Source organism: Thalassophryne amazonica, chromosome 11 (genome assembly GCF_902500255.1).
Source record: "Thalassophryne amazonica chromosome 11, fThaAma1.1, whole genome shotgun sequence".
NCBI classification, from domain to species: domain Eukaryota; kingdom Metazoa; phylum Chordata; class Actinopteri; order Batrachoidiformes; family Batrachoididae; genus Thalassophryne; species Thalassophryne amazonica.
In genome coordinates this window covers 52,256,772-52,270,999 of record NC_047113.1, presented here as the reverse complement: position 1 = coordinate 52,270,999, position 14,228 = coordinate 52,256,772, and the positions used below count along the sequence as shown (strand labels likewise).

Genomic DNA, 14,228 nt, shown 5'->3' with positions numbered 1-14,228 from the left:
AACAAACACTACAGTGTACAGTCCCACTGACGTCTTAACTAATATTTAAATTTGTTCAATAAAGTGTGCAGGCCATCAGCTTTTCTTAACTTGTTTACTGTTTAGTGTCCTCAAGTTCCTTCTTTTAATCAAAATGCAGCATCCACCCCAAGTAAGTGCAGCAGATAACAGACTAGTTACAGAGGAACCTGCACTCTTTTACCACGAAGCCACGCTGTTGTAACACGTGCAGAATGTGGCTTAGCATTGTCTTGCTGAAATAAGCAGGGACGTCCCTGAAAAAGGCGTTGCTTGGATGGCAGCATGTGTTTCTCCAAAACCTAGATGTAAGTTGCCCATGCCATGGGCACTAACACACCCCCATACCATCACAGATGCTTTTGAACTTTGCACTGGTAGCAATCTGGATGGTCCTTTTCTTCTTTTGTCTGGAGAACACAACGTCCATGATTTCCAGAAACAATTTGGAAATGTGGACTCAGACCACAGCACACTTTTCCACTTTGCGTCTGTCCATTTCAAATGAGCTCGGGCCCAGAGAAGGCGGCAGCAATTCTGGATGTTGTTGATGTATGGCTTTCACTTTACATGGTAGAGTTTTAACTTGCATTTGTAGATGTAGCAACGAACTGTGTTAACTGACAGTGGTTTTCTGAAGTGTTCATGAGCCCACGCGGTAAGATCCTTTACACAATGATGTTGGTTTTTAATGCAGTGCCGCCTGATGGATCAAAGGTCACGGGCATTGAATGTTGGTTTTCAGCCTTGCCACTTACGTGTAGAAAGTTCTCCAGATTCTCTGAATCTTCTGATTATATTATGGACTGTAGATGATGGAATCCCTAAATTCCTTGCAACTGAAAGTTGAGAAACATTGTTCTTAAACTGTTGGACTATTTTTTTCACACAGTTGTTCACAAAGTGGTGATCCTGGCCCCATCTTTGCTTGTGAATGGCTGAGCCTTTTGGGGATCATCATACGATACGATATCATACGATAATTACCATAGTGAATGTGTGTATGCAACAACCTCTCACATGCAACCCTGCCCCCCCCACACATAAACACACAGACAGACACACACACACATACACACAAATTGTAGGGTGGGATTTTGTTAGTGTTCATTAATGTATGAATTTCATAAATGTTTGCTTTTGTGTTTGTATGCTGCACATCCTGATTAATTACAATGCACACTGATCACAGTGACTTAATTAATTCATCAGCTTCATGAATGTATGTTTTTTTTTAATTTGGCTGAATACCTCTCGTTCCTTCTCTTAATCAAAATGCAACCCCTATCCCACTGAATTATTATTTAAAAATGCTCACCGTGGCACTGTGTTCTTCTTTCTTTTTGATTTTTGCTTGTTTTTGCTGTTTGCATGTGTCCTGCTTCTCTGACAAACAATAGCAGGAAATCAGAAAGGAACAACTCCACCATTTCACTGAATTCTTAATAAGGATGTGCATTTATTCATAAATCTGTGCTGTGACGCAGATGTGCTTTGCAGACTGGAAAGAAGAGGTAACAGCATGAACAGAAGAGGGTGCTTATGTGTGAACAGATTAATGTAGAACAAATATGTAATGACAGCTTCAAGTCAAATTCCTGTTGCTGAGTTGATCACTTTCAAAACAAATAATTAAGCTTTAATGGCATGTTGTCGAAGAGTAAAAGCAAGGACATTTAATCATAGAGAAGGCGTTCTTGGGCACATGTCTTCTTGTGTCCTACATTATACGGACAAAGTGAGGAACCTTGGGGTAATTTTGTGCTGCAGTGAGCGAGTGCACGCACAGCGCCCACATGGACAGGCTTCTCCCAGGTTGAAATGGACCATCAGATTAGTACACGCAGCAGGCGATCTCACTGTCACGTCACCCACATGAGCTCTGTTCCACATGACGCGGTGTCCTATGGCGCGTCATCCACAAGACACACGTTCGCGGCCGGTTGGAGACACGTCAGCAGATGTGGACATGAATGAGACGAGTGAACTGCTTCTCATTCATGTAATTTCACGACTGTATGTCTGTGACCATGGGTCATTTACAGACAAACAGACTGTGTCATACTGGTATTGCTCGCTTGATAAATGCAGTGTTTTTATATGGTGTGTGATTGTAATTTTTTTTTGTAATACTTCCATGTCCTTCCTGATATGAAGCAGATTCCCGCAGCTTTCAAAGAACAGCTCCATAGCACAGTGGTAAAGCGTATACCACATAAGCATCGCCATGTGCTGCACCTGGGACTGTTCCTGCTTGAAAGACACCGGCGCGTGCACAAATTCTCGCACTGGGTTTGTGCACGCCTGCCTGTCGGCGCGATGTTTTGTGCGCTAATTTCGAACTGTTTGGCACTATTTCATTGTTTTCATCCAAACGCTGTCCAAACTTCGCACCATGTGTGAAGGGGCCATAACAGATGGTGTAGTTACACTTTCTTACACTTAGCTGTTGATGTGGTGCAAAAATGTGAAACACTCACCTTTCAGAGGTTTAGGAAGGAAGTGGGCAGCGGGCTTGTTTTTCTTGACATGGTTTCCCTTCATAATTTCTCCTTCTTTGTTCAGACCGAGGTACCAGCCCCTGCCCGACTGCTGCTGCCGGTATATCATGGAGGAGTATGTTACATAATAGTTCTCGAACACTGACTCCTTGAATTTGCACTCTGGCGTAAAGTGCTCCTGTGGGAAAAGAGAAAACGATACAGTGTGTAGCAGCTGCTGGACACTAATTTGTAATGTATAAAGTCTCTGACATGCTGTTATGAGAAGCGGCAGTTCATTCCTTCGGGGTGTATCTTACTATAGTATAGTGAGGAACATCTCCACTGTGTGCAAGGAGGTACTGAAGATGACAAGCTGTTTAACATTTTCTCTCCTGACTATGTTCAAAGTCTGCTGATTCCATTTATATGAGTGAACAGTGTAAAACGTTATGAAACACATAACAGTCATATGAGAGAGCTCATTAATAAAACATATAAATCATACATGTCACCTCTATTCCTGTCTGTGTATGAGTGAATACATGTGAACTTAGGAGTAAGAAATACGGTGATTTTGCAGCGTCACCACATCCACCACACCATGGAACTCTCCCGGGTCCAGATGGCAAGACCCAGACAGAAAACTGATCCAACCTCACCTCTCAAAGGACTGCATTTTCTGGATTATAAGTCACTTGTTTTTTTGTTTTGTTTTGTTTTTTTGGGGGGGGGGGGGGGGTAGTTTGGGAGGTCCTGCAACTTATACTCTGCTGTGACTTGTATACTGAAAAATTACAATATAATAATAACAAGAATAATAACAATAACTATTTATAATTAGTTAAATTTATTTATATAGCATCACCTCACAACAAAGTCTCCCCAAGGCCCTTCACATGGGTAAGATCTAACCTTACCAACCCCACTGAGCAAGCACATCAGCGACAGTGCTCAGGAACAACTATATGGTGCTTGCACAATAATCAAAGTACTAAACAAAATAAACTCCAGTAGTATAATAAGTGATGCTTATAAAAAAATTACACGACAATACATGAAAATCCATAATTAAAGAGCTGATTTAAAAAAAAAATCAAATGGACTCTCGCATTTATTGTAGTGTTTCCAATGCTGTAGGCGAGCAGTCCATTGATCTGACAATTTTGCTTGTCCAAACTGTGTCAACTAATATCCAATATGTTGTTCAAAGGACATTTATTTGTCCAACTTGCTTACTTTTGGATTTTAAAAAGTCCTGATGTTAAGTAACAGCGCAGGCTGCAGTGTGCACATGTGGTACACTGAGATCCACTCATCTCAAGGGAAATGCCGAGTTACAACGTGAGTTCCACATACAGAAAAATGTGTGACTTATACTTTGACAAATACACTAACCATCTATCTGGTGCAAGCAGGTGAAATGAGTGCCATCCCATTGGTCTTCTCCAACTGCAGCGGTTGACAGCCCTGAGGCACCTGTGAGCTGGATAATGCCCAGAGAACCACATGGCCAAAATATTACATCAGAGGTTCCCTCACAATGCAAGTGATACTCCTCATATGAGTCTTTGTAACTTGTTTTTTTTTTTTGGCACTAGGCCTTGGAGGCCTAGTGCCAAAGACATCCAGTCATGACCTTAAGTCACTGGTCATTGTACAAGTCTTAGAACCATACAGTAAGGCTGAAAGCACCAGGATCCGAAAGACTTGGGCCTCCAATCTCCTGCAAAGATATCGGCAACGTCAAACACCTCTATCCAATGATCCCATCACTTCATAAGCTCTTCTCAGGTGTCTCCTTCTGTCAGAAGCCAAGGACTCATAGACATTAATGCCACTGCCAAAGTAATTGGATCTCTCTACGAGTTCAACACTTCCACAATATACAGGTACACATCTGATGGCAGAGTCCAGGAAGTCATTGTATACCTAGATTTTAGTCTTCACACAGCTGCAAATCCAGACACTTCTATTCCTTGCATAGCTTCTCAAGTGGTGCACACAGGGTATCCATTGATTTTGCAAGCATCACAGCATCGTCCACATAGTCAGGGTTAGTAAACCTTCGTTGTCAACAAAGGCACGTAAACTACTGGCTTCCACACCCTTACCCAACATCCAGGCCATGGAAGCATTGAACAGTGTATGAGCCAAAGCACATCCCTGACAAAAGCCAGTTTTCATTGGGAAATATTAAGACTTTCTCCCCACGCTCCACACAGCACTCACAATATCTGTTTATAAGCTGGAAATGACATTATCACTTGAGCAAGGTCCTTAATCCCCTAGTTGCATGGCAGCATCCTGACATCAGTATGGATATGGTTGAATGAGAGGCATCACTGTGAAGTGCTGTGAGCAAATGAAGTCAATTTCCCATTTGAATTGCATGGGCAGTTTTCCAATCAGTGAGAAAGTCATCTCCAGAGACACTCTGACAGATATGTGGATACTAAGATAAACTTTTTCTGCAAGTAATCTGACAGCCTGAAAACACTGCACACCACTAACTATTTAGTTTAAGCCCAGTAGGCTAAAATGAAAAAAAGGGCAATGGACAGATTGATGCCATATTCAGCATGACACAAGTCAAACGACAATCAGTCCTGTTGCAATTAACATTCAACCATGTGGCTGGAGACAAAGATGATGATACTGATTAGGTTGTTTGATGTTATATCATGACAAATGACATATCACTGCCAGATAGGCAGTCACATGTAACAAATTCAATTTTTCAGGAGATCAAAAGACACAGCATGTTTCATGTGGTCTGGTCTCTGATTACAGCATCTGCTGGCAGCATAACCAACACATACAAAAACTAAGTGACAAAAGCAAGCCACAGACCCTGTGTTATCATGGATTATCTGAGCAATCACACTGAAAAATGGTGACACTATGGGGATGACTCAGAATCTTCATGTACGTATGTTACTGGGTTACGATAAGACTTCATTGATCTCACAGTGGAGAAATTCACATACCTGTGTACATTCACTTACCTGTGTATGTGTGCATTTAAGAACTGATGTTCATCCACTTTTTTAAGAACCGATAGTCATCCAGTCTATAAACTAGTCTGGACTGGTCTAAACCAGTCTTGACTAATCTGCATGTTTCTAGAACAGTGGTTCCCAAACTGGCCCTCAAAGTTCACTTACCCTACACATTTTCCATCTCTCCCTGCACTGCCACAAGCTGATTAGCTCACTCTGGTGTGCAAGTACTAAGGGCCCTGTCCCACTGGCGTTTAGGAGAATTTGCATATGATTGCGCACAAAATTGGCTCATATTTGCTTAACATCCGCAATATGCGTGAAACATGCTTGTATGAGTCGGCCGACACCCACACACGTCCGCAATTATCTGCAGAGGTACATTCTTCCATTGCCAGGATTTTTGAGCTGCACAAAATTTGGCTGCAGATGCCAACGCCTTACATACTCTATACATACTCAATTCATACACAATACATACTCACTCTATGTGCTGTATATCTGCCATTAACCACTGATATCTGCAACTGATGGGGATTTGCGGCTTGGCAGCGGACCGGTGTCCCATCGAGATGAGGTGCGTCGCACTACTGCACATACGTGCACATGCGCACATCGCTCTACCCCAGATTTGAAGACGTCACCCGTCGAGATGAGGTGCGTCGCGCAATTGCACATGTGGAGATGATGCAACTCGCTTGATGTGCAACTGTGCATGCGCATTTTGTTTTTTTTTTTTGTTTGTTTTTTTCTCTACCCATCACGGAGAAGTGCGCTTCATCTGCGGAGGTGAACAGCCAGTGGAGCAAACGACTTTTTAAAAAAATATATATAGAAACACACTGCTTCACTTTAAATGCACAAGTCCGTTTCAGACGATCAGCACAGACCCTTTCTCTTAAAAGGCTTTATTTTACTCAGCATGTGGCTTTGTAAACTTGTAGCATCGCCTGCTACATTGATTAGCGCTTACATTAGTTATGGACATGCTCTACGGTCTTCTTCTGGGATTTTTATACATTTACTTGCCCATCAAAATAAGCAAACTTCAAGTAATTTTTTCAGTGCATGCATGTGCAGTTATGCGAGGCACCTCATCTTGACGGCACACCTCATCTCGACAGAACACCGGGACAGTGTGTAAAACAGATATATATCGGGCCTATCATGTCCACATCACAAACTAAAATATGATGTAGCGACTGCATACAGATTGGCCACAAATAAAGTGTTTTTATTACATCTGCTTTGCAGCTGATTTGCAGGCAATCTGTGAATGCATAACAAACACGTCACGTAAACCCAAAGTACTATATGTGGCAGAAAGCGACATACCTGCCAGTCAGTGCCGGTCCGGTTGTGTAAATCCACAAAGACTCCAAAAATAGCTGCTGCAATCGCGTCTCCTCCAGGACTTTTATTTAACACCAACAAATGGAAGAGTTGCTGTTTAGCCACAACTCACGCTGAAGTCTGTTTTCTGTGACACTCTCTCTCAAAAAAAAAACCTATAATCCAGCAAACCAACTATGTAATCAGTGAGTAGGGTTGGGTATCAAGAACCATTTCTTTTCGAGTATCGTTAAGAAATGATTCGATCCACCGATATCAATAGCCTTTTTGCTTAATGATTCCCTTATTGGTCCTTCAGAGCAGCTGTTGTTTTTGAGGGTGTTTGTCGAGAAAATGATCATTCCTCTACGTTGATTACAGACCCTGTAGCTTCTCTGTAATCAACTGTTTCTGCACCGTGACACCACTTTGAAGCGTGAACCAATGAAGCAATGCTTGGATCCACTAGCTCGTTGCTTCTTTGATTCGCTGCTCTTCAGAAACGGCAAGTCCGCTTCTTAACCCCTCTCAAAGCCATTAAAATATCATGAGTCACTTTTGTGTGGATTAAAGTCACTAACTGGGACTCATGTCTTGTTGCAGTCAAGAAACGAGAATCGTCCTCCGTTCAGTTGGCACAGCTCCAAATGCTGCGCCGCTCTCTGCTGAGACAGAGTCCGGTCCGAACTAATAACTTCAAAATGAATTGTCGCTTTAAATAAAATGACACCTCTTACAAATGTTGTAATACAGACAAGAAACTACAATCGACTAAAACATTTTTTTTTCCTCCCAAAATGAGACGTCCTGCATTTTTTATGAATTACATCCTGACTTGCAGCGCAACCAGCTGCAAGAGCTCAGCTCAGATGTATGGAAAGAAATTCATGCCAATAATGTCTGAAAGGAAATGCTTTTGAAAATAACTACAGATTTTGTTTAATTCTATTTATGTCCAGAGATCAAGGATCCACCATGGAGAGTTTATGATGTCCAAAGTTTAAGGATCCAGTGACCAATTTCATATTTATTTACTTTAAGATTCAATAAAATGTTGTTCAATTTCAATTTAATTGGCTTATAAAGCGCCAAATCACAACAAAAGCCATCTCAAGGTGCCTCACATAGAACAATTCAACATAAAAAAATTAAATAAACAAAAATTTAAACATTCAAATACATAATTAAAAACAGAAGTAAAAGAATAAAACGGATAAAAAAATAAAAACTATTTATAAGAAAGAGAATAAAAATAGGCTTTAAGTCTTGACTTAAAAATATCCACGGACTCCGACTGCGTAACGGTCGCAGGAAGACTGTCCCACAGAGGGGGTGCACGATAAGAAAAAGCTCTTTGACCCGCTGACATAGAAAACCTGGAAAGCCTACTTTTAGTACACAAAAAATTCACAAGAGCTATCAATAAGGGAATCGATAATGGTATTGATATCGATAAAATCTTATCGATACCCATCCATATGTGTGAGTGTCTTATATAGTGATATAAGTCCTTTAGAAACTATTATAAATACAACTGTCATCATTTCTGTTCAAATGTGAAAACAGTTGTTTATATACACAAATTATAAAAATAATTCATGACAAAATAAATGTATAAGCTTCAACAAGTAATATTTGTCATCCACTTGATACTGGGGCTTAGTAAATCACTTTCGAGACTGATTTATTGTGCCCCGGGTGCATGTGACACACATGAGTCATGTTATCAAACAGCTGACAGTCTGGAGAAGACATAACACATGCACATCAGTTGGACAGGGTAGTCTTCTAACTAATAATTTTTTGGGGCCACCTTTCCTCTATTGTGAGAAATAAATACAAAGACACTGATATCCACAAAATTTACTTTTGATAGGAAAAAACTGACTTCACTTGCCACTTAGTTTTACCCTTAATGTATCCAAAAACAAAACACTAATTTATAAGGGGATGTCTTTATGAACAAAAATATGGCATAACTGCTGCAAATATATGCAGTTTCGCAGATATAGCTACTGATTCACTGTGCCCTGTGATTCACCGTGCCCTGGTTTCCCCTATTAGATACTATCAATCAATCAATTTTATTTATATAGCGCCAAATCACAACAAACAGTTGCCCCAAGGCGCCTTATATTGTAAGGCAAGGCCATACAATAATTACGTAAAAACCCCAACGGTCAAAACGACCCCCTGTGAGCAAGCACTTGCCGACAGTGGGAAGGAAAAACTCCATTTTAACAGGAAGAAACCTCCAGCAGAACCAGGCTCAGGGAGGAGCAGTCTTCTGCTGGGACTGGTTGGGGCTGAGGGAGAGAACCAGGAAAAAGACATGCTGTGGAGGGGAGCAGAGATCAATCACTAATGATTAAATGCAGAGTGGTGCATACAGAGCAAAAAGAGAAAGAAACACTCAGTGCATCATGGGAACCCCCCAGCAGTCTAAGTCTATAGCAGCATAGCTAAGGGATGGTTCAGGGTCACCTGATCCAGCCCTAACTATAAGCTTTAGCAAAAAGGAAAGTTTTAAGCCCAATCTTAAAAGTAGAGAGGGTGTCTGTCTCCCTGATGTGAATTGGGAGCTGGTTCCACAGGAGAGGAGCCTGAAAGCTGAAGGCTCTGCCTCCCATTCTACTCTTACAAACCCTAGGAACTACAAGTAAGCCTGCAGTCTGAGAGCGAAGCGCTCATATGGGGTGATGTGGTACTATGAGGTCCCTAAGATAAGATGGGACCTGATTATTCAAAACCTTATAAGTAAGAAGAAGAATTTTAAATTCTATTCTAGAATTAACAGGAAGCCAATGAAGAGAGGCCAATATGGGTGAGATATGCGCTCTCCTTCTAGTCCCCGTTAGTACTCTAGCTGCAGCATTTTGAATTATCTGAAGGCTTTTCAGGGAACTTTTAGGACAACCTGATAATAATGAATTACAATAGTCCAGCCTAGAGGAAATAAATGCATGAATTAGTTTTTCAGCATCACTCTGAGACAAGACCTTTCTAATTTTAGAGATATTGCGTAAATGCAAAAAAGCAGTCCTACATATTTGTTTAATATGTGCTTTGAATGACATATCCTGATCAAAAATGACTCCAAGATTTCTCACAGTATTACTAGAGGCCAGGGTAATGCCATCCAGAGTAAGGATCTGGTTAGACACCATGTTTCTAAGATTTGTGGGGCCAAGTACAATAACTTCAGTTTTATCTGAGTTTAAAAGCAGGAAATTAGAGGTCATCCATGTCTTTATGTCTGTAAGACAATCCTGCAGTTTAGCTAATTGGTGTGTGTCCTCTGGCTTCATGGATAGATAAAGCTGGGTATCATCTGCGTAACAATGAAAATTTAAGCAATGCCGTCTAATAATACTGCCTAAGGGAAGCATGTATAAAGTGAATAAAGCACAGAACCTTGTGGAACTCCATAATTAACCTTAGTCTGTGAAGAAGATTCCCCATTTACATGAACAAATTGTAATCTATTAGATAAATATGATTCAAACCACCGCAGCGCAGTGCCTTTAATACCTATGGCATGCTCTAATCTCTGTAATAAAATTGTATGGTCAACAGTATCAAAAGCAGCACTGAGGTCTAACAGAACAAGCACAGAGATGAGTCCACTGTCTGAGGCCATAAGAAGATCATTTGTAACCTTCACTAATGCTGTTTCTGTACTATGATGAATTCTAAAACCTGACTGAAACTCTTCAAATAGACCATTCCTCTGCAGATGATCAGTTAGCTGTTTTACAACTACCCTTTCAAGAATTTTTGAGAGAAAAGGAAGGTTGGAGATTGGTCTATAATTAGCTAAGATAGCTGGGTCAAGTGATGGCTTTTTAAGTAATGGTTTAATTACTGCCACCTTAAAAGCCTGTGGTACATAGCCAACTAATAAAGATAGATTGATCATATTTAAGATCGAAGCATTAAATAATGGTAGGGCTTCCTTGAGCAGCCTGGTAGGAATGGGGTCTAATAGACATGTTGATGGTTTGGATGAAGTAACTAATGAAAATAACTCAGACAGAACAATCTGAGAGAAAGAGTCTAACCAAATACCGGCATCACTGAAAGCAGCCAAAGATATCGATACGTCTTTGGGATGGTTATGAGTAATTTTTTCTCTACTAGTTAAAAGTTTATTAGCAAAGAAAGTCATGAAGTCATTACTAGTTAAAGGAATACTCGGCTCAATAGAGCTCTGACTCTTTGTCAGCCTGGCTACAGTGCTGAAAAGAAACCTGGGGTTGTTCTTATTTTCTTCAATTAGTGATGAGTAGTAAGATGTCCTAGCTTTACGGAGGGCATTTTTATAGAGCAACAGACTCTTTTTCCAGGCTAAGTGAAGATCTTCTAAATTAGTGAGACGCCATTTCCTCTCCAACTTACGGGTTATCTGCTTTAAGCTGTGAGTTTGTGAGTTATACCACGGAGTCAGGCACTTCTGATTTAAAGCTCTCTTTTTCAGAGGAGCTACAGCATCCAAAGTTGTCTTCAATGAGGATGTAAAACTATTGACGAGATACTCTATCTCACTTACAGAGTTTAGGTAGCTACTCTGCACTGTGTTGGTATATGGCATTAGAGAACATAAAGAAGGAATCATATCCTTAACTAGAGGGCACTAAAGCAGTAGTTTCTACCACTGGCAGCAGCAATGCCATGCATGTTTTATTGCTGTTTCTTGTTATTGTCTGTATTTCAGCAATAGGTCATTAGGTCATTCTGCATGTAAACAGAATTGTTGGATCACAGCTGACACTGCATCTCCATTTGGATTTGTCAACCTTACGACTTAACCTCACAGGAGTATCAAACACTCCATTTGAATAAACACAAAGAAAAAAAGCTAGTATGTGATGCTGAAGATGACAAATGTCAGTACAAATCTATCTCCCATGTAATGCCTTCAAGAAGACAGAGTTTAAAGACACATATGCCAAAGTAACTCAAAAGTGCTTTCATCTCTGCACATGGACAACACTTTAAGATTATGGTGTTTTTAATTTGGAAAATCCTGGATTTTGTGCTTGCTTGAACACTGTAGGGGAGGGTGTTCATGGCAATGAATGAACCTATTTCCCTCCAGCTGCTTCTTTTCACCTGCTAACAAGGAGCTTAGCTCCACAGGAGGGCTCCAACCAATCAGTCTGTGACAAGTGTCTCAAACTGGCTTCCTCAAAACACACTGTCAATACAAACCGATGAATCCTGCTTTCAGTAGTCAGGGGCAACATATGTTGCGCTGTTCCATCCTTGAAAAATACAAGAGAAATGATGTGGATCAGTCGACAGTGAAGCTTATTTGTTAAATGGATGTCAGAATAGAAATGCAGCATAGTTTCAATTAAAAACAGACTTGGATTATAATTAATAACATTTAAGTTGTCCTAATTAACAATTTGGACAATTAAATTGTCCAAACACGTTAGGGGGTTAGACCTTACCTGTGTGAAGCGCTTTGAGGCAACTCTGTTGTGATTTGGCGCTATATAAATGAAAGTAAATTGAAAATTCAATTTATTCATTTTATGCAGCACCAAATCACAACTTACGTAGTTGCCTCATGGTGCTTCACACAAATCAATTCAGAAAACAAAATAAAATTAATTAAAAGATTTAAAAAAAAACGCACGGTAAAAGAGTAAAAAAGTAAAAAGCATAGTAACATAATATGCCAGTATGCCAGCCATATGAAAAGGAAAATAATTGCATCTTAAGTCTGGACTTGAAATTCTCTACAGAATCTGACTGTTTTATTGACACAGGAAAATCATCCCACAGACCAGGAGCATGATAAGCGAAAGCTCTGTGACCCGCAGACTTCTTATTCACCTTAGGGACACAAAGTAGTCCTGCATCATGAGAACGCAAAGACCGGGCTGGTATGTAGGGTTAAATTAGATCAGCTAGGTAGGGAGGTGCCAGTCCATGAACAGTTTTATAGGTTAGTAGCAGAACCTTAAATTCCAATCTCACAGGGACAGGAAGCCAGTGAAGAGATACCAAAATGGGTGTAATGTGGTCAAACTTTCTGCTTTGTGTCAAACGTCTGGCAGCAGCATTTTTAATCAACTGGAGACCCCTAATGCTGGACTGTGGTAAACCAGAAAATAGAACATTGCAGTAGTCCAATCTAGAGGACACAAAGGCATGAATCAGGGTCTCAGCATCAGCCATAGACAGGATGGGGCAAATCTTCATTATATTTTGCAGGTGGAAGAAAGCAGTCCTCGTAATATCTCTAATGTGGAGGTCAAAGGACAACGTAGGTTCGAAAATTTCCCAGAGGTTCCTCATTTTGTCAGTATGATGTATGACACATGAGCCTAGGCTAAGTGCTACATGGTCAAATTGATGCCGATGTCACACTGGACCAAGAACCATCACTTAGGTCTTATCAGAGTTCAAAAGTAGGAAGTTACTAGATATCCATCTTCTCACTGATGCAAGGCAATCTTCTAAGGATTTTATATGTATGAGAGTACCAGCAGTTATCTACACCCACATTTGTCATAAGCCTTGCAAGGTCTCTAATCCCCTGCTCCACGGCCTGCTGTAAAATTCTAATGTTACCCTCCCTCCCTGACAATATTAATGCTTTTTGCACTTCTTTATTTCTTTGCAAATTTAACTATTAAGAATTTGTTGCATGTAAATTAAATGATCTCCTCCAGTGATATGGTGTTCATCTGAATACTAGAGGATTCAGATGAAGCCTCGCAGACTACCATCTGCTCAGTGTTCAAGATTAGCTCTGTCCAGACTTCAAGATCAGTCTGGTTTTTTTTTTGGAGAATGTGCATGGAATCTTGCTGGAGGACTTGAATGCATAGACAAAAACTGGCAATATAGGCAATGGAATGTGGATGTTCTTGCTGAAACTTGTTGGGGATTGTACTGGAATAATCAGTGCACATAGGAGGAGGTGTTTCATATCTGATGGCACTATGAATATCATCCACAGGAGTCATAGTCCACAGTTTGAGGAAAATTCTAGATAGTAGAGGCTGTGCGTGAGCCTGTTCCCATCAGATCTTAGAAGCTATGCAGAGTGGGTCCTGGTTAGTACTTGGATGGGAGACCTCTTTGGAAGACCAGGGGCTGTGTGTGTTTCTCCAGGTCCACCTGGAGTTGTGTCTGGAAGGGTATCTGGTGTAAAACTTGTGCCAAATCCCAATGCAGCTCTGTGCTGGATCAACTGTGGTGACCCTGAACAAATGGGAGTGAGGCAAGGCAAACAACAACAAGGAACTGTGATGGCCTTAAGAGTTGACAAGAAGGCATTTGTTAGAGGAATCTGTGATCAGTGACTCATTATTTGCTGTCCAGTGACCCTTGACTTACTTACAGAGTAATCACAGGACTTTCTTCCTCCAAACCTATA

At 40.7% G+C, this 14,228-nt stretch overlaps 1 protein-coding gene across 3 annotated transcripts in view; it reads right to left on the bottom strand.

Moving 5' to 3' along the window:
* fgf13a (fibroblast growth factor 13a) overlaps window positions 1-14,228 on the bottom strand; it is a 322,215-nt gene that overhangs the window by 23,124 nt on the left and 284,863 nt on the right. For all 3 annotated transcript variants that reach the window (XM_034181666.1, XM_034181668.1, XM_034181667.1), the window contains one exon: window positions 2,499-2,697. In XM_034181666.1, coding sequence (XP_034037557.1) covers window positions 2,499-2,697 — 199 coding nt within the window. The remainder of the gene's footprint in view (window positions 1-2,498; window positions 2,698-14,228) is intronic.